At 35.1% G+C, this 23734-nt stretch overlaps 4 protein-coding genes and 1 long non-coding RNA gene across 14 annotated transcripts; 2 read left to right on the top strand and 3 right to left on the bottom strand.

The window, feature by feature from the left end:
* Positions 1 to 28: 28 nt before the first annotated feature.
* On the bottom strand, positions 29 to 7842 carry LOC124304560 (transducin beta-like protein 3). The gene is made up of 15 exons (XM_046762946.1): positions 6505 to 7842; positions 6156 to 6207; positions 5783 to 5990; positions 5313 to 5487; positions 4808 to 4978; positions 4245 to 4417; positions 2957 to 3156; positions 2551 to 2754; positions 2178 to 2367; positions 1970 to 2091; positions 1750 to 1908; positions 1508 to 1673; positions 1127 to 1351; positions 672 to 799; positions 29 to 368 (listed from the first exon to the last, which is right to left on the bottom strand). Exons 1-15 carry the CDS (start codon positions 6528 to 6530, stop codon positions 174 to 176), a joined length of 2394 nt encoding a protein of 797 aa, XP_046618902.1. The 5' UTR covers positions 6531 to 7842; the 3' UTR covers positions 29 to 173.
* Positions 7843 to 8017: 175 nt separating this feature from the next.
* Positions 8018 to 11596, bottom strand: LOC124305956 (uncharacterized). Its single transcript, XR_006908484.1, has 5 exons — positions 11481 to 11596; positions 11190 to 11319; positions 10869 to 10995; positions 10519 to 10604; positions 8018 to 10344 (listed from the first exon to the last, which is right to left on the bottom strand). It is a non-coding gene; the product is annotated as an uncharacterized LOC124305956 (long non-coding RNA).
* A 2607-nt stretch (positions 11597 to 14203) lies between these two features.
* On the top strand, positions 14204 to 15240 carry LOC124305955 (transmembrane protein 186). Its single transcript, XM_046766010.1, has 2 exons — positions 14204 to 14707; positions 14856 to 15240. The coding sequence occupies exons 1-2, from the start codon at positions 14428 to 14430 to the stop codon at positions 15173 to 15175; spliced, it is 600 nt and encodes a 199-aa protein (XP_046621966.1). The 5' UTR covers positions 14204 to 14427; the 3' UTR covers positions 15176 to 15240.
* Positions 15241 to 15354: 114 nt separating this feature from the next.
* On the bottom strand, positions 15355 to 17641 carry LOC124305954 (28S ribosomal protein S7, mitochondrial). 2 transcript variants are annotated; one of them, XM_046766008.1, is made up of 5 exons: positions 17522 to 17641; positions 16583 to 16771; positions 16056 to 16287; positions 15604 to 15741; positions 15355 to 15529 (listed from the first exon to the last, which is right to left on the bottom strand). In XM_046766008.1, the coding sequence occupies exons 1-5, from the start codon at positions 17593 to 17595 to the stop codon at positions 15383 to 15385; spliced, it is 780 nt and encodes a 259-aa protein (XP_046621964.1). In that variant the 5' UTR covers positions 17596 to 17641; the 3' UTR covers positions 15355 to 15382. The 2 variants fall into 2 exon arrangements, with proteins under 2 accessions (XP_046621964.1, XP_046621965.1); XM_046766009.1 differs by having other exon boundaries at positions 15355 to 15513.
* Positions 17642 to 18224: 583 nt separating this feature from the next.
* LOC124305950 (dual specificity mitogen-activated protein kinase kinase 4) lies at positions 18225 to 22872 on the top strand. 9 transcript variants are annotated; one of them, XM_046765999.1, is made up of 9 exons: positions 18225 to 18699; positions 19374 to 19442; positions 19883 to 19994; positions 20353 to 20430; positions 20530 to 20707; positions 21001 to 21120; positions 21350 to 21649; positions 21865 to 22091; positions 22208 to 22872. In XM_046765999.1, the coding sequence occupies exons 1-9, from the start codon at positions 18657 to 18659 to the stop codon at positions 22371 to 22373; spliced, it is 1293 nt and encodes a 430-aa protein (XP_046621955.1). In that variant the 5' UTR covers positions 18225 to 18656; the 3' UTR covers positions 22374 to 22872. The 9 variants fall into 9 exon arrangements, with proteins under 9 accessions (XP_046621955.1, XP_046621952.1, XP_046621949.1 ...); XM_046765996.1 differs by having other exon boundaries at positions 20518 to 20707; XM_046765993.1 differs by having other exon boundaries at positions 20500 to 20707.
* The last annotated feature ends 862 nt before the right edge of the window (positions 22873 to 23734 follow it).

Here is a 23734-nt window from a genome sequence, read left to right as displayed (position 1 = left end):
GGATTCCTGATTCACGTACATTGTGATATAATTATTATAAATTATCTACATTATTTATTTTTTTGCAAATGACGTTCTTTCTCCAGTACAAATAGTAGCAGTGATACTCGATTACAGTCAATGTTAATAGTTTCGATGCAAGTCTGTCTTTAAGGTAAAAGTATTTACAAGGGTCAAGTTGGACTTATCTTGTTATGGGGCTGCATACAAGTAACGGTGTAAGAAATAAAGTGAAGATCTTGCATGAGCTGAGTCAGCCTCTTGAAGTGTCTTTCGGTGTAGGGAATCATAGCTTCCAATGAAGCGGCTAATCCAGGTACCTTGAGTTCCCCACTACTAATCTCGTCCAATAGGACGTTTATCACCAGCTGAAATGTGCGGAGTATAATAATAAGAAAAAATGTAAAGAACATTACGAAAATTTTGGTACATTGATCAATAGCCTGGTAATTTGGAAAGAATTGGTAACATCAATTTTACAAATTAAAGTTCAAGGTATTTCTATAATTCTAATCAATTGAAAATTATCTAGGAGAAAAGTTTTCGAAAATTTGGTAAAGTTAATGTAGAAAACATTTTTTAGATCTCCCGAAAAATTACTGAGAAACCTAGAAACCTAGAAACTGTGGTTTCGAAAAATTCGTCAGTATTAATTTTTCTGTAAATAATACCTGAGCTGATTGAGCATTCCGACTATTGGTATTCCATGTCACTGCACATCTGAGCAATGATTCTTTCTGTGTTTGCTTTAACTGATGTATCGTTTCTCTCAGACCATCTCCACCCTTTCTTATAACACCTGGAGGTATATTAAAGATGGATGATTTTTTGTAATTAATTTTGGCTACCTTTAAACCTTACCACCAAATAATCATAAGGGGATAAAATAATTTTCATAATAAATGACCTATGTAGCAAAGTAAATGACATCATTAGCGTAGCAAATAGAGAATTAATGAAGTATATCAACTAAGAAGTTAAGCTGTTCCGTTGTAATATTTGCTATGAGTTTGATGTAGTTGTGTATACGGACATCTAGAATTCGCAATGAAAGATTGAACATTTGTGTTTGGCAAATATATCTTAATGGCATTGGTAAATATTTGACAGGGTATTAACTACTTACTATCGATAATCTTCAACACTTGAAGAGGTCTTTCCAGTTTAAGAGCCAACTTTAAAGCGGCTAATAGCTGATCAGCTTTTAATAAATTTGAAAGTTTCTGTTCTTCTAACGCCAAGCGTTCAGCCTCGGCAGCAGCTGCAGCTTTCTTCTCTTCGGTAATATCTCGCCATTTACCCAGTATCGAATCACTTCCACCACTGATAATGTGAGTTTCGTTTCGACATACTGTAATGAAAAATCAATCTTCAAAATAAGGAAGTTGATCCATCAAACAACAAGAATGCGGGAAAGAATTCATCTGGGTAAAATTTTTGATAGTTCTATTTTCGATTCAAGATCCCTTCGACGGAAGCAATAGTAAGAGGACATATAGTTAGAAACCTGCAAGTGCCCAAACTCGATTTTCATGGTGTTCAAGTGTAGTAACACATTCGGATGTTTTAACGCTCCACAGTTTAAGGAGCCCATCGGCTCCAGCCGTGACCAACTGCATTCCTCGAGATAAGAACTCTGCTCTCAAAACAGAAGATTCGTGCCCCTCTAGTGTCTGAAAAAATTGTTGGTAAAATTGGTTCATTTTAAAAACAGGCAAGTAAAACATAGATACTGATGATCGATCGTACCTTTAAACAAGACAGATCGGTCAGTGACCATAATTTGATATTACAATCTGCCGAAGTTGTTAACAGCACTTGGTCTATTGGTGAAAATCTTACACACCAAACCCCCCTGCGATGGCCACGCAAAACACCCACGAGTTGTAAGCTCTCCGCAGTCCATAACTGTAAAGAAAATTATGTGATGTGAAGATAGCTGCATTCCTGTAGCTCTGAAAAATTATACCTTGGCAGTTTTATCTTGGGATCCGGTAGCGACGAGTTTATCGTTCGGCGATACTGCAACAGCGTTTATGTCTTTCTGATGCGCCAATTCCGTGCATCGAACGGTTAGTGTGTTTTCTGTTTCTGTAATAAATACGGTTGCACATTTGTTTCCACTCGTGTCAATTTATTTACTATGATAATGAATAGAATTTGGATAAATTATTTACCGTTGGATGAAATCTTCTCAGGCAAATCCCATATCTTTAGACACAAATCTTGACTTACTGATGTGAAGAATTTCACAGCTGTGTGAGATAAGGAAACTGATCCCACCGACGCTGTGTGTCTAACTGCGTGAGCAACGCAAGAAACTTGAAATGTTTCCGGATCCATAAGCCACAATCTAACACTATTGTCCTACAATAAACCAGAGCAGAAATTGAAGTTGACTAATAATTTTCGGTTGGTTTTGATTTTTTCGTTGCTCAATTTTGTTGCCTCTTAGCTTGATCGCTGATTTTTGTGACATATTGATGATCTTAATCCTTCATCAATAATTATGAAATTATAAAATAAAAAAAATGTCAGTCGAGTGTGTACCTTTGCCGATGAAAGTAATAGGTTGAAGTTGGCTGGCGTAGTAGCAAGAGATAAAATAAAATCTGTGTGACCACATAAGAGTTGACAGTTCATTGTCGTCAATTCGTAAAGTTTTATATCAGGACTGTTTGTCGCTACCGCCAAATGAGTATCTTTGGTACCAAAATATACAACATCCAAGATTTCATCGCTGTATCCCACTAGCTGAAAATAGTTTGGTATACATGAAATTTCCATTGATAAATACAAAGTTCTCGACATATCTATTTGTTTTCTCTTTCAATCACTACATGCTAAATAGATTTGCAAAAATTTTAATCGGTAAAACTTTTACAGTGTGACATAGTCCCACTGTTTTTTGAGTACAATATAAAATGTGCCAAAGCATTAAATGTGTGAAACATACCTGTTTCTTGCATTCAAAGGTGTCTAACTGATGAATAATAATGTTATGCTCTGTGGATACCACTGCAAAACTATTAGTGACGTGATTGTATAACAGCTGGGTAATAGACAGTCCTCCAACTTCTTTTGCTGAAGCAACTAGAGAATTTTCCTGCTCGTATACCTTATTTCCAGACCTCATTTCCCATACTTTGACAACTCCTAAGAATTTAGACAATATCATTGTTGCGTTGAAATAATGCACACTGAATAACAGAAATCTGAGAAACGTTTATCTTAGTTTATTATATTGATTACCATAAAATGTTATTTGCGTTCAATAGAATTTCCATGAGCCAACAGCTTTTGTCAATCTAAATGCTCATGCTATTGATCATCCGTATTCTTCGATAATGCATTACCAATTGTTATTGTTCCAATACAATTATTATTTTTACTATTGAACTAACAGTGTAATACTATAAAGCATGTGATCAAAGCCATCTGGATTCTTAAAAGAGCAATGACAATTGTTGTTTAAAGTGAAAACCGAAATAAATGTACAATTGAATAAAATGGAACGAACAAGCACATGAAAATAATTTCACAACACAAGTGACCGGTAAATTATGTTGGCGATATGTGAGGATTCAAATCATTTCACATGCCAAGTAATTGGTATTTTTGAGAATAGGTTGAGTTAATTTAGCTTCCCATAAACCTCAAAGTCCATATTAGTTTATAGTAATATTTATTTCATCATATAGTTGTTTGCAGGAGATCAATTACCAAATAAGAAGGTCTTATTTGTCATAAAGCCCATCAAACTACTTTCATTCGAATCTTATTGTATATTACAACGCCGTTACTTATTGAGATGCAAAACAGTTCTCTTTGAATAAACTAACAACTGTTGAAACTCGACTTGCCGTTGTTCCAAGTAGGAAAAGAAAGTAATTATAGAAGAGAATTGAAAAAGAATATAACGCTCATTGCATTAATTTGTGCATTGCTGGTAAGCATTGCTATCAATTGTAACACATAATAATTTGTCATTAAAGGATAAAGTTTCCAGTTTCCTCTGAATGCCGCAGTGTAAACACAAATTCTAAATAGTCATTAAGGTGATCCTTAAAAAGGCTATTTTTGAATTTCAACTGTCTCACCCCCAAATCAGCTCCAAATAATTGGGGAAATATTTTTGAATTATTTGGAGCCGATTTAGGAGGTGGGACAGCCGAAATTCAAAAATGACCTTTTTTAGGAGAACCCTAAAAGGCATGGATACGACACGAAGAAATTGTAGATACCTTTTTCTCCTGCAGCTGCGACATAAATCCCATCAGACTGATAAGAAGTTATGAGTTTTGTACTGTTTGTAGGTAATAAGAAGGAACCCTCAACACCTTCGTAAACTGGCACAGTGCGTACTATACTTCCTTGGGAAATATCCCACAGAATAAGTACTTTGTCTCTTCCAGAACTGTAAGGAAAGGACATTGATCACAATTAATATCTCTGATCAGTGTTAAAAAAATTAAATAACAAACAGAAGTCAATTTGCCAGATAAAACTCTAATCTTTACTATGACATTCATAGGTTGTGGCAATACGATTAATAGAGTTTGTTGAAAACAAAAATTCAACGACTAAGTGCAAGGAACGATTTTATAAAACACTTTTTTGGAATATTTTACAAAACTATTTTAAACACCATAAATATGATGAATCGAATGCATGATTGTACGAATTTCAAACGGAGTATATTTATTATATTTACCCGTATGATTATATGTTAGACGCAAAAAATTCTTGCAGATAATTCTACTGTTATTAGACAGTAATAAATTGTTGTAACACATGCATCAGATACCTGACTAAATGAATCGCATCATCGTGAAACAAAAGTGAGGTGATCTTGCTGAAATGTCCAGAGAGAACAATTTTTTGTTGACCAGTTATCGAATTCCATCCATATATTTTTGTATCATCACCAGCAGCAAATATTAACTCTTTATCCGGTCGTGGATGAAAAGCCAAAACACTAAAAGAGAAGCGTGTACTTTAGGATAACAATGTTTTCTCTTTTTAATGAAACTAATTTAGAGACTTAATTTTGATTTCAAATTATTCTGGCAAGAATGTAAGACATAATGATATAAATAAGTAGGTCATTTGCCTATTGTGTCTGTAATAATGACACTTATCTACACTGTTAATTAACAGCTTAAAAATCTGTTGTTAGAATATTCTGTTTAAACCCTGGAAAATTCTGTCTTTTCAAGACATTATAAGCTTGAACTAGTGATCCAACCTGCTGACGGATATAATGAATACAATAAGACAGTAAAACGATTATTACAACCAAAGTAACTTGCCTCACAACTCCTTGAGCACCCTTCAAATTGTGCGTGCAAGCTTGGTGTACTAGGTCCCATAATCTAACGCTACTATCGCTGCCACCGCTTGCCATTGTTTGGCTATTGCGAGAAAAAGCAACTTTGCTGACAGGTCCATTATGTATTGCCTTCCACATTTTTTTGAGTTTGACCTCTGTTACGGAATATTAGAAATCAGATATTAATAAACTGACAATAAAATATAATTCACAGAAGCCTGTATCAAAATTCGGTAACAATATCAATTGATACGCCTTTGATGAGAAATTGGCTATTAATTCTTTCTATGTTCATAAACTTGGAATTAATCTCAGATTCGTCAAAAAATTTACATAGTCGAACATTTATTCTCAAGGGTTTGAACTGATACATAATCATCTTTCAGTCCGGATATTCAGAGCCAGGAATCAACTGAATAGAAAGCTTAAAAAGATGTCAACAAGCTTTACCTTTCCAATTCCATAATTTGAAGAGTCCACTTTTATGATGTGTGATAACATCCTCATCACTGGGATTGAGTGCAAAACTGTTTACTGTATCTTCATCTTGATCAGTTGAAGTTTCTCCTAAGATACTTTCAACATGTCCAGTAGCTAGCGACAGAACGTGCACCGTCCCACCTTTCTGGCAAAAAAAATACTGTCCATCCGAACTCCACTGTGGAAAATATGAGACATAGTTATACTTTGCTATCCTTTTACTGAGCACGAGTTTATGACGTCAGCTAGTGCTAGATGCAATTGCAATATACTTCTGTTCAATATGAATGAAAGAAATGTAATTGATAGAAATGATACTTGATGATCACTCAAAAGTACAAACCTCAATGTTTCCTCCAGTAAAAAATGGTCCATACTGTGATTCAAGCTCATACCTGGAAAAACAGTATTTACATTCGTAATGTATCGAATGGATAGAGGATCAATTTTGTATTTCACATCTTTTGTACATCTAGATTTTCATAACCTCTTAGTTAATTGGAATAGACAAAGTGATGTTAACAATCACTGAGTGCAAAACTGGTAAGAATGACAGAATGCAAACAAAATTACAATATAATATAGGAAATTTTCAGTTGTTCAAACTATTGGCGGTAGACTTTTATAACCTCAAATACTACTGAATTTATAATTTCTTGCCTGCTCGAATGTATTTGATAAGAAAAACTTACGATTCTTTGAGGCTGCTTCCATTCATTTTTTTAAATAATGGAGTTTAATATGTAACGTGTGAAGTAACTGCCACCAATCACTTTGAAATATAAATAATCTTTGCTTTGAACTCACGTGGAACTTTACACGCTACTCTAAAGTACGCACGCGGCTTGGGCTTAATTCATCATCAACAATTTTGCTTAAGCTGGATTTTCACGAGCGTCAAATTGACGCTGCAGCGCCATGGTATCAACGCAACGTCAAAATGCCGCAAGTCCAAACTACGTATCGAGTCAGTGGTTCTCAGTTGCGTTTTTGTCTATTTAAAAATCTGGGATAGTTACTTGGAAGTGTGAACAAACTGAGAAAATGAAGAAGTGAGAAGGAAATTGAATAGAACGACAGCAGTTTCTCGAGTTCAAAAAATAATCTACTTCATTTTCATTCTTCCAGAATCGTGCATGATTAAGATGCCTTTTCACACTTTATTACCACATAGGAATACTGAAAATTTTGCGGTGTGTCTAGGGCCTTTCTTCTGAACAATGAACAATAGACAATAGTAGAAAATATATCAATAATTGATTCATTTCAATGCATTGCAGGTATTACGGTTCTAGAATAATAAGAATGAATTAGATTATTTTCTTATATCTCAAAGCACTGCTTCATCTCGCTTCAAGAATATATTAACAAATGGTGTTGCAGCAAGAATGATTGAGAAGAAAATGCACGGCAAAATTTTTATTGTTTACACAAAATTACTCAAAACACCTAAACTAATGTTGGTAACAGAAGTTACGTGGGAAATACTTGAATACTTGGGATGGATCGAAAATACGAATTGAAGTAATTTTGACGTAACTTTTGTTAACCACATCGAAATCAATCTCTGCTACAATCCTCATAATTGTCAACAGACCCTTGATACGTTCTGTAAACTCGAATCAGCATGTGCCACAAAAAATTGATGATCGGGGAAATATTTGACCGCAAAAAACATAGTCTGAGGCGAGATATTTCACCGATGAGCAATTTTACACACCTCAATTTGGTTTTAGCAGGATTTATCAAGGCTTTATTGACAATTCCAGGAATAGTAGCAAGAATCGCTTCAAATGTTGGTTAGAAAAAAGTTTCATTGGAAATACAAAAAATTTGATGAGCCTGGAACAGTTGAAAATTTTTATTAGCTGAAACAGTCAAAAAGTTTCGTTAGCTGAAACAGACAAAAGGGTTGCTTGGCTGAAACAGTCAAATGGTATGAGTATCAAAGACAGGTAAAAAGTTTGGTTAGCTGGAACAGAGAAAATATTTGATTAGCTGAAACGGACAAGAAGTTTAATTAGCTGAAACAGACAAGAGGTTTGATTAACTGAAACAGACAAAAGTTTTGATTAGCTGAAATAGTCAAAACGTATAATTAACTGAAACAGAAAAATGTTTGATTAGCTGAAACAGAGAAAATGTTTGATTAGCTGAAACAGACAAAAGGTTTGATTAGCTGAAACAAACAAAAGATTGGATTAGCTAAAACAATCGAAACTTAAGATTAACTGAAGCAGTTAAAAAGTTTGGTTAGTTGAAACAGATAAAAGGTTTCATTAGCTGAAACAGACAAAAGGTTAGACTAGCTAAAACATATGAAGTTTTGATTAGCACAATGACAAAAGTGCGTGTATCGACTAAAACTATGTCGAGCCCAACGTTAACATTCGTGAAACCAGCCTTCTACTCTATCATTTCTACAATTGAAGAAAAAATTACAAAATTTTTGAACCAAAATCAATCTGTTACCTGGAATTATTAAAATAAATATTTTGTTTGAGTAAAGACTTAATGTTTCTCAGTATGCTTATAAAAGAAAAAAATTGTTCGTCGCCCTGAAACAGAAAATAAGACAATCACTAAAAAAAAAATACATTTGTATACTTCATATATGTTTTATAAATACTTACAAAGTTCTTCACTATCACTATACACTCCGCGATTTTTATCCCCGTGAATTGACTGTTGGCTTGCAAGTGCCGCACTTTCTCTTAGGACCAAAGGGTATCAAGTCAACGCGCAAAAGGCGCAGTCAATTTAAACTTGAACACTCAGTTGTTGAAAAGAGAATTGATTGAAAAGCTGAAGGCTTAACACATCGGAAGTGCTTAACTTTTTCATATACCGTTCACCAAATCGCTAGCAAAAAGCACGATCGATAAATTCGCATTATCAGAGTGGTGACAATTTTACTCAAATATAATTCTATAACTTTTCCCCAACTTTTCCCGTCAAAAAATTCCCGGTTTTCCCGGTCAGTCACCACCCTGATTATCAATCATCGTGCAAAAGACGCGCTTGAATCACGTGATTAATCATCGCGCAAAAGGCGCGTTTGAATTCCGTGATTAATCTACGCGCAAAAAAGCGCGACCGATTAATCTGTCAAAAAACCTTAAATATCTAGGACTTGTCACAAAATTCTGAAGAAATCCAATGGGCATCTGCGTATTTTCAAATTCGACACATTGCGATGCAGATTGTTGTTCTCAGATGCGAGTCAAGTCCGGGAGGGAGGTTGGAGGACATGCATTATTGCGTGGCGTGACGGTCGGCGTTCCTCTTCGACGCGACGTCTTCGAGCTCAGCATCTCTCCCCATCTAGCATACCACGGAACGAGATAGATGGTCCAGAGATGCATTTTGCCCATTCAAACAATCACAGAGATCAATTTAATTAAATAATGATCGATAATGGCTGAATAATTAAACTGAATAACGACTGGAAAACGATTGCAGAGTGAAAAAATATACGAAATTGAATCTCGTTAAAATTTAAAAGCTTACCAATAGTTCGGAGACTCTTACACCGAGTCTTTTACGTGATTGTAGAGGAAAATCACTGTGATCATTTGACGCTGTGGATTATAAAAGTTAGTAACATCGCGATACATCGTGACCTTCTTACCCTCGCCTAATTCCCAACAAAACCACCCAACGGAAATGTTCAAGAGATTCACACGAACATCCAAATTAAATCCCGCGACGGATCCCAAAACGACCACCTACCTACCCAATTACCTATATTCGCTCTGAATGATTCTCCATTCTTTTTAACACACATCATTCTTCCTCATTTGCGCCGTGGCCACAGTGACTTACTTTTTCATTGATTATCTGTGGGGAGTAAAATGTTTTTGTACCATAGTCAGCGAAGATACTATTTTAGTGATTGCCGGCTGACTATCGGTACATCAACATTTTGTAAGATAGATTAGAAACATCCTAAATGCTATTCAGCATTTTTCTAAGCGAGCTAAGCCTGAAGTTGTTGGATAGTTGCTGGTTATTCAAAAATTGAAAGTGATTCAAGATATATCAAACAAACTGATTACGTTACATTCTATCAGACTTTGAAATCTTATTGATTAAAGAACCATTGGAATATGTCTAACCTCAGATTTATCGACCACTTAAACGACATCATTGAAAAATTCAAATACAGGTAGATTATTATAGCTCTAGCTGAACACAATTTGTTCTCGTGAATGTCAAGTAAGTGACGGTAAACTGTCGCGATGCTCATTCCATTGTCAGCAACGTGTAAAATTTCTAACTTTGAGTGACTATGGTAAAGTAAGTCAGCTGGATCAAACGAAAAAAAAAAAATTATTTAACTTAAAGTCAAGCACCGTTGCGATCATGAATGAGCCTATCCATGCAGCTAAAATATCGAAGATTTGTGTAACAATTGTTACCGCCACGCCACATGATAAAGGAGTCCCAGGGAAATACCCGTAACCTAACACATGCAAACTCACCAACGTTGCTGAGTAATGGAGAAGTTACTCGGATGTCTCTGCTTAACTCTGAAAAAACAAAAAAAGAAGCTCAAATTAATTTAGCAAACTGGATTTCAATTCTTAGGTAAATTATTACTGTTGTCTACTTCCGTATTCATTCGCTGACTGTTACGCAAGGACAAGAATTAGGTAATGTACCACATTGAATTATTAAACAATCACTAAAATAAGTTTTCTTACCTCCTCCGGGTTGCTCCACACTTTACATGTATATGTAGTAGCTCTCGTATCATCTCAGGTTGTATGGTGGTGATACACTTTTCACACTAAAATAAGAAAATAATAAAATATTACTCACGCAATGTACTTGGATCAGATTTCATGTCACTACAGACTATCTATGTGGAAATAAGTTATTTGCATGATATTTCAGTGACTTCTCATGTATTTATAAATGAAGTGCAGAAATTAATACTAGAAGGCTAATAAGATATACATAGATTTTGAATAAATATCTAAAATTAGTGAGCAGCTAAAATCATTTACGATCAAAAGGGACATGGTAATTAAAAATGATATCAAATATGTACCTTTCAGTTTTATTCACTGCATAGTGGCTGGTTTAATGTTTAGTTTGTTGTCAGAGATCGACTGATTTGGTGAGGCCACTCGAATCACTGCTAAATGTGGTTAATAATGCTTGAATGTAGGGTGCCCCTGTAAACAGGTAGGAAATAAATACATTTCATTAGTATTTGTTTTGCAAAATAATTATGCAAGATGTTGAAAAATTACTATTTTTTTTGTAAATATAATGAAGGATTAAATACCAATCAAATTTGACTAACTGACAAATTTCTCAGACTGAAAATAGCCGAAAAGTGTAAAAAAGAATAATCTCAAATATGTACCTGTTTTCTAATCTTTTACAAAATCGCAACCTGTTCAGCTTCTGTATTTTGTTTTACAACATAGGTATATTACTGAGGTCACTTAATGTGGATACTAGTTAACCTCGATCATTCTTGCAGTAGTTCAATTCTGTAATCAGGTGAAGGACAAAACCACAAAATTTTGATTAATATATGATTTAAGTCAACAACCATATACTTGATTTTGTAGCTAATTTTTTATGCCAAGCTTTGAAAATCTTATTGATTATATGCATAAACAAGTGAGAAATGATTGGGATTGTTTTATACCTGTTGTTTTTCTGTAATAAATTCGTCAGTTCCGCTACCGAGTGACGTCTTCCAAAATTTATTGACAGAGACTTGCAATCTAAGTAATCACTAATGTCAATCAAAGTTATTGAAGCTTCTTTCTGCAATCAGGTAAGATAACACGATATTTTGTTAGTACTTAATGTATCTTTAATAACGATTTTAACAGCAATCATAGTTCATCATAGTTATCCAGAACATATTAGGTACAATACCGTTCATAAGTTCGGGATCATTTTCCCAATTATCGATCGGGACAAAAAGTTACGATGTCTTAGCCAAGAAAAAGCTCAGAGAAATGTTCCAGATCGCGTTTGGAAGTAGAAAGAATCAGCTTCATTATCATTTTGTGCCAAATTCTTTACTACCATTTTAGCAATCACTAGGTGATGTTAAACATGTTTTTTCTTGATTTTCATACTTTCATAAAATCACGCGTAATTTTTTGGGAAATAGCCATAGGAATTTTTTCTGACAAGGACTTTCAAACGGGCAAAAATCAGCTTCAATTTCGGTTTTCCTTTTAATGTAACTTTTTGTATAGTTGCCACAAAATCCATCATAATTCGAGAACTGTGAGGTCTAAAATTAAATTTTAAGGGAGAAAAAAAGTTGTATTATTTTATTTTGAATAGTTCAGTGTTTTTTTCAAATTTTTTTTATATGCATTCCTGGTCGAAATTCAGTCAATCGTCTATTGATTGTTATTATTGTTTATTGATTAATAAAATATGATGATCGAAACTTGCGAACTTTTTATTTAATGAAGAGTAGCTATTGAGCAATAGAATTGATAAGACGACTTACGGAATTTCAGCCAGGAATTGTCGTAAAAAACAGAATTCAAAGAAAATTCTGACCCATTTAACATAAAATATAATAGAACTTTTTTGATCCTTGGTATTGAATTTTAAATCCCGTAGTTCTTGAATTTATGATGGATTTTCCAAAAACTGAACTACTGTACAAAAAGTTTCATAACTTTGAGGAAAAAAATCACAATCGTAGAAAAAATAAATGAATCAAACCTGAGTCTCACCCGTTTGAAAATCCTTGTGAGAAAAAATTCCTTTTGCTATTTCCCAAAAAGTTATGGGCGACTTTATTAAAGTATAAAAATCGTGTAAAAACAACATGTTCAACATTAGGTAGTAAGTGCTAAAAAGGTCGTAGAGAATTTTGTAAATACCGATAATGAATCGGATTTTTTCTACTTTCCAATACGACCTGGAACATTTCTCTACGCCTTTTTCGGTTAAGATATCAAACTTTTTATCCCGATCGAAAATTCAAAAAGTGACTCCTAATTTACGAACAGAACTGTGTGAGGAATCAGTAACAGTTTACGATTTAGATTCACTCGAAATTTCAAAACGATTATTAACGCCGTGATGCATTAACTTTTTTTAAATGGTACTAAAGTATTACGAAACGCAGGATCCTTCTGTCGATTGATCCTCAGGAAAAAATTCGGAACCAGACATAATCGCTTACAGTTTTTTGTTACATAAGAAACGACGCCAAAATCCACAACGCAATAAAAGTTTGATTTCACGAACGTATGTTCACGTGAGAGACGCGATCTGCGAATCCAAATCCAAGACACAACTCACACGAAGGTCACGTCCTGCAAGGCCTGTTTTTCCAGAATGATGTAAAAAAAAAACCACAACGGAAGATTATCAGGGCATTTTGTTGTCACAAAGCGCTTGTGACTATGCAGCGTAATAATAACACTTGATTCCAAGCCTATTCGCACTTTTTATGCTGTAGCTAGCTGCCTAAACGGACTGAATCAAACCTACTAACAATGCAACTACGCACTTACCGAAAATCAGCCGCGCAAACAATAACAAATGACAGCCGACGCAGAGAGTCGAGGGTCGAAATCGCTTAAGACTGAAGTTGCACAAAATAATGAAAATTTGAGATACGAAACTCACCTTCGATGTCGCAGGCTGTTTTTAATTCAGTAACTCGGTTCTTTTATAGGCCATACGCTGCTGTTCGGATATTAATCACAATGAGTTTCGTGAGAATACACTGATCGGATAACGCTAACAACCTTTTTTTTAACCATAAAGTATCGGCGCTTGACCATGTCCCGAACAGTCGAAGCCTGTACATGGCGATTTGAATTCTCGATTTGCGGAATACGTTGTTTCAGTACGGCTGCTCGGAAGCGACTGACATTGCGCTGGGCTGGGAAACAATTTTCGACCGGTCGGAAGTTTCGTGTGAGTTGCGCACAACACGGTCGGATATTTGAAAAATTGCCATGGCACGCGGCGTCAGGCGTCAACTGAAATTTTCCAGCGACTTCGAGCCGAATAAAATACGTTGACCGAAGGTATATTCAGTCATTCCTGAGGGTCCAATTAGTGTAAAAAAAAGTCCAGCAAAACGATTCAGATGCAAAAGTTCCCGGGCTCCGAAAATCGCAAACAAAGGAAGATTACACCCCTTCGGATTTTTTTAGTCGAATTTGACCAATTTTGAAGAATACTTAAGTTGGATTGCGCCATCAGCTACTTCACCTTGCTGCTTTATTTGATATATTTTTTCAAATTCCAATTAAGAATCCTAGATTTTTAAATTCTTAGTATAAAAATGTAATTGAGATCCACTGAACTAACTACGTGGTTTCTACGCACGCTCGTGAAAATCCAGCCCAAAAGTATCCAGCCTGTCCAGCCTTACAGCATTGTGAATCGTTGACTGAACATACTATACATCTACAGTCTACGTCTAAAGAAAGAAGAATCTAACCTAACTTAACATAACCTAAACAGCCGGGTCGAATAGTTTGTTGCAGGAGAAAATGTATCCAAGATAACAATGATACGTTTGATTGCATAAGCTGAACCGAAATTGCTAAATTAATGAGTGACAAAATCAAACGTTAGCAGTTAAACAATTACTAAAAATGATTTTCATTCTGAGACTGGGTGCATACAATAAATTGAGGAGCGTGACTTCTTGTATAGCTAAAATCAGTCAACCCGTACGTTTTCAGTCAAACACATTGACCCGTTTTCACGATTATCAGTTAATTTACAAGTACCCGTTGATACGGCTTTCCAGTATCGTTAACAGGTTAAAGTTGTATCAAACAATTGCAACCGCTACTGGTATACCTGGTACAGTGGTTCTTGCCATTTCAGATATCATCACTACGGAGACTGCTGTCGTGTTTGCAGTAACTGGTAATTTCTTGGGTTTTGTTTTTCTTCGTTTCCTTTAGTGTAACAGTTCAACGCAATGTGCACAGTTTTTTCAATTCTTACATTATGGCTCTCGCTTTTCCATGCTTTGGAATATATTTTGTACAACAATAATGTATATTTTATATAGGAATCATGTGGTGTTTGGGATTTTTTATGATTGGTTTCCTTGGTCAAAATCGAGTTGGGATGATATACTTAATGGATGATCAAAAAACTGTAAAAATTTCATATGCAAATACTTGGGGAACCAAAGTCGACATTGAGGTGGATATAAATGATATTTTGCCTCTGAGTGAGATATCTACCAATCCCATCCTGCCTTATTACAGCTTGCAACGTTACTCTACAAAGGATACTCTCAAATTCAATTTGAAATATGCAATTATTGAAGACCCTGCTAAATTTAAACTAATATTTGGTGATAATGCTCTAGCGAAGAAAAGTTAGAATTAAAAATAAGTATTCCTAAGTATTTAAAATGTATGTAGAATAAATAAATATTTTTTGCCAAATGTCATATACATGTATTCAGTCAATTAGCTGATCCTTGACGTGATCATTTTCAATTGTGTATTCCCAAAAGATATCATCAGTGATTAGAAAACGTAATCAATATATATCTCGTATGTGAATGACATTATTTATTTTATGGGTTTAAAAATTTACAATAGCTTGACGATGAAGGGAATTAACATGGTCAATATTTAGCTCCATCTGTAATGAGCATAGGCTCGATTTGCTTCGCATTGCTTGTGTAAATCCTGTTTCCTCTTGATAACACGTCCCTAAAATCAGACCGTTCTTTGTCACAGGTGTGAGAGAAACTGGAAGCAATGGTTTGATGGCTTAGAAATGGTTGAAAAAAGAATAAGAACCTGATTATTAAATGCATCAAGAAGTTCATAGGCTAATTTTTCTGGTAAATGCGCGTTACTTTCCTTGTCTCTAGCAGCTTCAAGCATCCACTTTGAAGCAACCCACTGTGCATTTTTATCCGTTACTGGTATTGGAACCTTGAGGAGTTAGGAAACGAATAATTCAGGTTCAATAAACATTTTAAAGAAAAATGTTGAATATTCAAAAGAAGTGGCAAATGTAGCCAAAAACTCTACGACTTGGATTAAGCTATTTATATCTAAAACTCGCATAGTTTCATCAAGTACTAAGTGAAAAAAGGAGCCAAATCCACAAATTTCATGTTCAACATTCCAGAATAATGATCATAAGGTTTAAGTTTTTTCTTTTTAAATACACGAGCCTAGTCAAATATAATGAAACCAGTTAGGATTTCAAACATTTTATCCAGCAATAACTGAATTTAATATACCTGATATGTGGCTCCACCTCTTTTAATTCGTTCCAGTTTGAGTAGTGGTTTACAATTTGCAATAGCCTTGTGCATGATTATTTTTGGATCTAGTTCCATGCCTACTTTATCTTGAGGCTCTGCTTTGTGGTATCGTTCCAACTGTATCCTCTTCACATTCTCTAATGATTTTTCCAGTAATCTACGTGCCAATATCTTGTTCCCCTTTTTCATAATGTAGTTGGTGAATTGTCTGCATAAAATGAAGGCATGTTTAAACTATAATTATGCAGAGGCCTTTTTATCTCTTCGGTACATATAAATTCATAGATAACTTATACTACCAAAATTAGAAAGAAAAAATTGCGATCATGATTGATTATTTTAAAAGATCATTCATTTTTCGGAGTTGTCCACAGGTTTTTTTTTTACTGTCAATTCTATCGAGACACAGAATTTCAATAGACTGCCTTATTTGCATTCATATAAACATTGTGAATTTTTTCAACTCTTATATTGATGAGATGGATAAAAAATTAACACACAACCTTAGAAACTCATCATGGAAAACTGAACTTGTCTCATTGTTTCTAGCTGCTTTAATCGGCGCATGTGCTAGGTGTTCGGCCTCTTCAGTTCCTTTGAGAGCAGCTTGCTGCTCCTTCTTATAAACCGGTCTAACATAGTATGGCGGATAAACGCTGTAGTCATTTTTCTTGATGTTGATTTCGCTCCATCTATAATAAGTAAAAATGGTAAACTGGAGTTGGAAATATTTAAAAACATTTGAAGTGTATTAGAATTCTTTGAATAAAGTGAATCTAAAAAATGATATTTTTAATTCCTCATGTTCTCCAGCTTTTTAAAAACGTACACTTCATTTTTTTCTAAATAATGTTTTACAATCAGTTAAATTCATTGATACCAAATGACAAAATTTGATTTACATTCCGATAATACCACACGATCAAAAAAATAATAGAATGAGCTTGATAACTGGTCCTTGAATGTTATAAGACATAGAAGAATATTTATGAAAAAGATTTTCAATTCCCATTTCAAGGACAAGACTGAAGCCAGCAGTAAAGTTCTAATATTCATTTGAATAACGTGAAGCCAAGTCTGAAAATCAAAATTTTGTGAAATACCTTAAACCTCCAATACGTTTGAAGAAGAGAAATATGAGGATAAAACTGAACTGCTTTTTTTTTATTTCCAAAAAGTTTAACAGATTTGTGTGCTAACTTTGGTTATTAGCTTCAGCTTCATATATCGAGGAGAATTTCTTTCGTCAACATTGAATTACAACTCTTCAAAATAAATATCAAACTTTTTTTCTCACATCCCGGTGCTTTTGAGGTTATACGATTGATGACAAGAATGAAGATGATTTTGTAGACTTATAAGACTTATAGTAAAAATGGACATGGAAAAAATCCATAGAATATATACAACCGAAAAATTACACTCAAATTGACAAGACGCACCTGTTTATTGATAATAAAGACCGAACGGTAGCAGCCGCGAATTGTCTGCTGTGAAACATTTTAAGTGCGGCCATTTTCGTTGGCTTACTGTTGGTACACTTATTCACAATGATTCTGAAACTGCTAATCTTTTGGACAAGTTGGTTATATTAGTAATGCAGAATGAGCCCGCAGCAACACCGCCGGTAAAGTGTAAACTGTCAACCTAGCTACCATAGCATATGATATATATTCGTCATGTTAGGTGTCCACAGCGCCTTGATAGTGGCCGGGAGCCAAAACTTTGAAAAGGGCTGAAACTCTGATTCAAATTTGATTGAAACGTGAGATAAATAATTGATGTGTTCCAACATGGAAAATACTATTATTTATGAATTCAGCTTTACAAACCGATAAAATACAATTACTTATTCGTATTTTACGAGATGCGTCCATAATTATAGTACGTCAATCATTTATTTCACGATTCAATCGAATTTGAATCAAAGTATCAGCCCTTTTCAAAGTTTTGTCTCGCAGCCACCTAACATGACAAAAGGACGAATTCTGTTTTCCAGCCTCTCTAGATTGCCAACGTAACAGACTTGTCCGAAAAATTAGCCATCTCAGAATTACTGTGGGCAAGTGTACGTGGTGTCTCAGCCAATGGGAGGCCAACTGGTGTTTGATCGTACGATTGGTATGAACCAGCACAACTTACGGTATAGAAAAGTAAGTAGTAGTGGTTTCGAGGAACCCGCCTGGGAGCAATCGCGTTGACGAGAAAAAGAAGGAAGAAAAGAAAGGAGGAAAACAGAGGAGTGAAATGAAAATAAACGATACGTGTTAACAAATAAAACGTTGAAATCGTTATTCGTTGATAAAATAGATAGAGTGGTAGAGAGGGAGTGAGAGAGAGAGGAAAAAAAAACGACACGTTAAATAACCCCCCAAATGATTCGTACATTGAAAACAACGTTCGCCGTTAGATTGATAAGTTCGTGTGAAAAGGTCTCCTAAACCCGTTGTATCGAAGGAGAGCCTTGACAAGTGGTGGTGTTGGATTAATTTCGTATCTGTGGTTATATCGAAGATACGGCGGAGAAACGAATTTTCCGCACCCAAACGGGACGTTAAAAACACCACAATTATCAAAATGGCAGAGAATCAAGGAAACTCTTCGCATCAAATAAACCAAGGTTCGTCCTTCCTTCGCTCGTTCATTGACTCGTTATACGTGTTGCCCATCGCTTTCTTCATCTTCACCGCATCTATTACCACGGAAAATTGTCTTCCAAATCCGTTCTCTACTCGTTCTATGCCCCGTCCTCGTGTTGTTGCAAATGCAGGTAGTCGTCAGTCACATCGTTATTCGTCTGTTTCGACTAACCCGTAACAATCGGTCTAACCGATATTTCATTCAACCCAGTTGTTATTTATCGTCTGCTGAAACGTCGCTTGCTCGTTAACCGCCTTCGTTTGCATGTTTTATACGATTTACGACGAATCTACCTACGTTGTTACCTACGGATTGTCTTATCAGCGGGATCCGCGATCCCCAACAAACATGCACCTATCCCCTGCCTTCTTACCTCTCTTTCTCGCATCCGTCTGTCTTTGACGCGTTTTGACATTTCCCCGCAATCGAAAAACTAGCGTATTAATGAACACGCACATTTTATAATTCAACTTTGTGACGTCTTTAATGATATACGGTAATAGTCAGTGTTGTTGTTATTATCGTCGTTAGTTTAACATAGACAAATGTCTGCGGTTAGCAACGTTAACCACACTGAGTTCTACCTCAGACATAACGTCCGTGAATAATTTTTATTAACAACAATTGTTTTCTTAAGTCTATCTAACATTTCAGGAACCGGCAGAAACTTCTTTCCACGTTTGGATTTTCTGTCCAATAGCGATATTCAGAATGAAGTGTCAGGTACCTGATTAGATTTCACTCCATCAATAATTAATTCAGCTGATGGATCAATGGATCAAGTACCTGATTTATCCATAACAAAAGATGAGAGGAAAATTGAAAAAATGTAGCAAGTTATTGCGATGTAAAATTTAATACTCGAATGTGGTGTGAATGTGGTGGATCCGTAACGGCATATGACAATATATTTTGAAATCTCCCTACTTGCGTACAAGACTTTCATCATTTGATGTTAATTGAAGGAGTGCGTTTCTCAGTTTTAGGATTTTTAAAATCTTTATCTTATCTTTGGCATTCTTTGTGTTAATAACTGGCAGAGTTTGTATTCGTGTCTCTTATCAACTTGGGTTCTTGTTTCATTCATCCTTTGAATTGATTTGTTATTGTCATTAAGTATATTTTCGCATTACCTTAATTTATTTGTTTGTTGAATTCAACAGAGAAAAGACAGGCGTTGAAGATGAATCTGGGATCTGGTAGCCTAACCTTTTCAAATTCCACAAACTCGACCCACTCCAATTCCACCAGTATGTCATCATGCCCACCATTGCCGTAAGTAAACAACGGTCTCACGAAACAATAACACTTTTTCCTTCTTCAATTTAATGTGGAATAATGTGTAAAAATATTCCTTACCAACTCCAAGAAATGTTCTTCCGAATCATATTCTGCCAAGCAAATTGTATATTCTAAATAAATATTTGTACAATCGTGTATGGAGAGAATAAATTTTTGGTTCGGGAACATTTACAAGGAATTTCGAGGTATTAGGTTTAACGAACGTAGTAATGTATAAGTACCCCAATTTTACGATCAACCGGATTTCCACCAACAACGAAATTCTTTGGAAAGGCATGAAAAACTGAGTTCTAAATGACATTACTATGAATAATAGGTCGTCTCGCCCTAGCTTGCCCTTACCTCTGCCAAAGTTGCCGATTAGGCCTCGGCCAGCGGCGCAACAAGAATTTCTCCCAGATAAAGCAAGGTAATAAGCTTGAATGCGAGATGATTATATATTATACTGAATTAAGTAACGACGATGTTCATACTGCAGTAATTCTGTGCATATGAGGTATTATTCCAGGGAGAAATTACGGATGTGTCAATCAATGCAGAGCACGGGAAAACTTCAGTTATCTCCTGACACGATATATGATTTTACCAGCGAGGATTTACAAGATTTGGGAGAGATCGGGCGCGGAGGATTTGGCACTGTAAATAAGATGATACATAGGATAAGCAATACCGTCATGGCTGTGAAGGTGAGAAGAATAATTTCCCTTTGACCAGAGGTTTCGTAATTATGTAAAAACAATTTTCGTCACGAATCATAATTAATTAAATAATAAAAGTATTTCTACAAAAATTTTCGTAAATACTCTTCAACGTAGAACATTCGAGTCTTATTAATGATGATATATATTTATGTGTTCCACCATAACTTACCTTGATTTTCAATGAAAAATCCTTTCCAATAATAGTTCAGACCAAAACATATTGCGCAAACTCCTCACGATTCCTTATGAATGCAATTTTTCTATTTTCCATTATATAGAGGATTCGCTCAACAGTGGATGAAAGAGAACAGAAACAACTATTAATGGATTTGGAAGTTGTTATGAAATCCAACGAATGTCCCTGCATCGTGCAATTTTATGGAGCTTTATTTAAAGAGGTGAATAATTTTTCGTTTCACATATTCACATGTAGAATTTTTGCTAATAGAAAATTTCGCAACCATCAAGTAGAAAAAAAAAGAACGGTATTCTAGCCCTTCATCCAACATTTTGAGTTGGTCGAGTTGTATAATACCTGCATCTTGAAATTATATCTTTGACCTCATTCTGTTGTAACATTTGTAACCAAAGTGATGCTACAACGGTTCCTCTTCTTTTCTTGCACAGGGAGACTGTTGGATTTGTATGGAACTGATGGACACGTCTTTAGACAAATTCTACAAATTTATATATGAGAGATTAAACGAGAGGATACCTGAAAGTATACTGGGAAAAATCACAGTAGCTACAGTTAAGGCATTAAATTATCTTAAGGAGAAGCTCAAAATTATTCACCGTGATGTTAAGCCAAGCAACATACTTCTCGACCGTCGCGGTAACATCAAGCTATGCGATTTTGGCATTTCTGGACAACTGGTCGATTCAATTGCCCGAACACGAGACGCCGGATGCAGGCCTTATATGGCTGTGAGTAATAACTAAAGAAATACTAACTTTGATCCAAGTACAAATGTAAGTTCAAAGCATTTTCGCAAACGATCGATTTTACCGTAATTGTAAACAGCAGAGATATTAATCTAAAATCAATGGAAGTACTAGACTACAAAAAGTGTGAAATTTCATTGAGTTTATTATCTACTTTTTCCAATTTTGCCATATAATGAGAAAGAAAAATTTTACAGCCCGAAAGGATAGATCCCCAACGAGCAAGAGGATATGACGTCAGGAGTGACGTATGGTCTTTGGGCATAACGCTAATGGAAGTAGCGACTGGGTATTTTCCATATCCAAAATGGAATTCAGTATTCGAACAACTATATCAGGTGGTACAAGGAGACCCGCCGCGTTTGTCACCCAACGAGAATGGAAATCGTTTCACAATGGATTTTGTCAATTTCGTAAACACATGGTAATGACTGAAACGCGACTTCTTCAATCGAATTAAGAATTAGCTGAATCTTTGCGATCATGAAGGATGTTGGGTTGGAGATAGATTCTAAATTGTTTTACCGTTTTTGCTTGCAGTTTGATCAAGGAAGAGACGCAGCGTCCAAAATACAACAAACTTTTGGAACATCCGTTCATAAGGAAAGGTGAAGAAGCGAAAATAGACGTGGCCGCGTACGTCAGCGGAGTGTTGGACAGTATGGCTAACAATGGAGTGACGCCGTTCACCACGAATCAGCCTTAAGAAAAAAAAATTGAATGAAAAGAAATGCATTCCATGGACCTCCTCCGTAAATGTAACGTAGAAGATATACTATGTTCCCCTTGGAATATAATTTTATTACGGAAAGGCCCCTCCTGATGAAGGACTTTTGAAACAAGGATACTCCGTAGCGAGTAGGAGGTAATGAACGACATTCAATTGTATCTAATATGTAGAGAAAGAAAAAAAAAGAGGAAAACAATCGCGGAGATAATTCATATAATAGAAAATAATTTCCTACGAATCTTGAGAGAAACAAACAGAAAAATGAACTGTCGCAAAACACAGCTGTGGCGTACCTCTTACATAAAGTAAAAATAAACATATATTAGATATCATCTCCAGAACGATCCGTAGTTCTTGTAATATTACGAATTTCAATCACCGAAAAAGAAGACGAGAAAAACGTAAAAAAAAAAACGGAGAGTAAAAACTAAATAGTAAAAAAAAAAGAAATACACGAAAAGAAAATTGTTGTGAATTGTATATATTGTTTAATGTTTTAATTCCATGTTTTATATATGCATATGACTTGGAAATAGTTCGCCAAAACAGTACAAAGTACCTAATTGCTCGTTCTGGCGATTTTATTAGGAACAAGCTTATACCAACGTTAAAATACTGTACTGTAAGAATAATAAATAATGAATGATGATAATAATAATAATTGATTCAGAACTACACACGAGTTGAATAATTACATGGATAATACATTCCTAAATTTCGAAAAGTACTATCGCCTTCACACGTCACACGCTAGAAACTGGAATATTTCTATATTAAATATTAGCGAACTAAGTACCAGTTTTCGAACACGAACTTGTTTTTAATTTCAGTTTCTAACCTAAAACACCATCCACACAATCGGATTTTGATTTTTAAATCAAACATTAAAATCCTATATGAGCTTTCTAAACATTTCAAAAATGTACCTGCAAACCACAGATATTTACCGCTAGGTTTTTGTTTTCAAAAATCAAATCGATACTTCTCATTTACTGTGTAAAAATCAACAGCTCTCTAAAAATTTTCAGAATTCCGTCACACTGATTTATGATCAAAATACTGTTGGTTCTCATCAGTGAGAATAATGCATAGCCTGGTGGTCAGTTCGGAACTAAACAAAGAACTTCAGTGCCATAAAAAAATGCTTCAGTTTGCCGATGCTTAAATACTAACATAAATTCTTTCAGTGAATAGTCAAAAATGGTAATAAAATTATTTCAACACTCGATGCCATTGTATTTTGATAATTTTTTCGAAAGAGATGGCCGAACGACCCTCTTGAAAAATAAATACTAGGATATCTTTTAGAAAAATCCGTAAAATGTATCAATAACCGT

Source organism: Neodiprion virginianus, chromosome 5 (genome assembly GCF_021901495.1).
Source record: "Neodiprion virginianus isolate iyNeoVirg1 chromosome 5, iyNeoVirg1.1, whole genome shotgun sequence".
NCBI classification, from domain to species: Eukaryota; Metazoa; Arthropoda; class Insecta; order Hymenoptera; family Diprionidae; genus Neodiprion; species Neodiprion virginianus.
Note: the sequence above shows the minus strand (reverse complement) of the source record. Positions and strands in the feature narration are given on the sequence as shown.

Coding starts and splice junctions, on each gene's coding strand:
- LOC124304560 (XM_046762946.1), bottom strand. CDS start 6,530: ATGAATGGAAGCAGCCTCAAAGAATC. Junction 2,755..2,956: donor CCTTTGAATGCAAGAAACAG/GTATGTTTCACA, acceptor AACTATTTTCAG/CTAGTGGGATACAGCGATGA. Junction 800..1,126: donor AGTGTTGAAGATTATCGATA/GTAAGTAGTTAA, acceptor ATATACCTCCAG/GTGTTATAAGAAAGGGTGGA.
- LOC124305955 (XM_046766010.1), top strand. CDS start 14,428: ATGATTTTCATTCTGAGACTGGGTGCATACAATAAATTGAGGAGCGTG. Junction 14,708..14,855: donor TGTCGTGTTTGCAGTAACTG/GTAATTTCTTGG, acceptor TATTTTATATAG/GAATCATGTGGTGTTTGGGA.
- LOC124305954 (XM_046766008.1), bottom strand. CDS start 17,595: ATGGCCGCACTTAAAATGTTTCACAGCAGACAATTCGCGGCTGCTACC. Junction 16,772..17,521: donor TCTTTATTATCAATAAACAG/GTGCGTCTTGTC, acceptor TACTTATTATAG/ATGGAGCGAAATCAACATCA. Junction 16,288..16,582: donor TTCCATGATGAGTTTCTAAG/GTTGTGTGTTAA, acceptor CATTTTATGCAG/ACAATTCACCAACTACATTA.
- LOC124305950 (XM_046765992.1), top strand. CDS start 18,657: ATGGCAGAGAATCAAGGAAACTCTTCGCATCAAATAAACCAAG. Junction 20,708..21,000: donor ATACCGTCATGGCTGTGAAG/GTGAGAAGAATA, acceptor TCCATTATATAG/AGGATTCGCTCAACAGTGGA. Junction 21,121..21,349: donor ATGGAGCTTTATTTAAAGAG/GTGAATAATTTT, acceptor TTTCTTGCACAG/GGAGACTGTTGGATTTGTAT.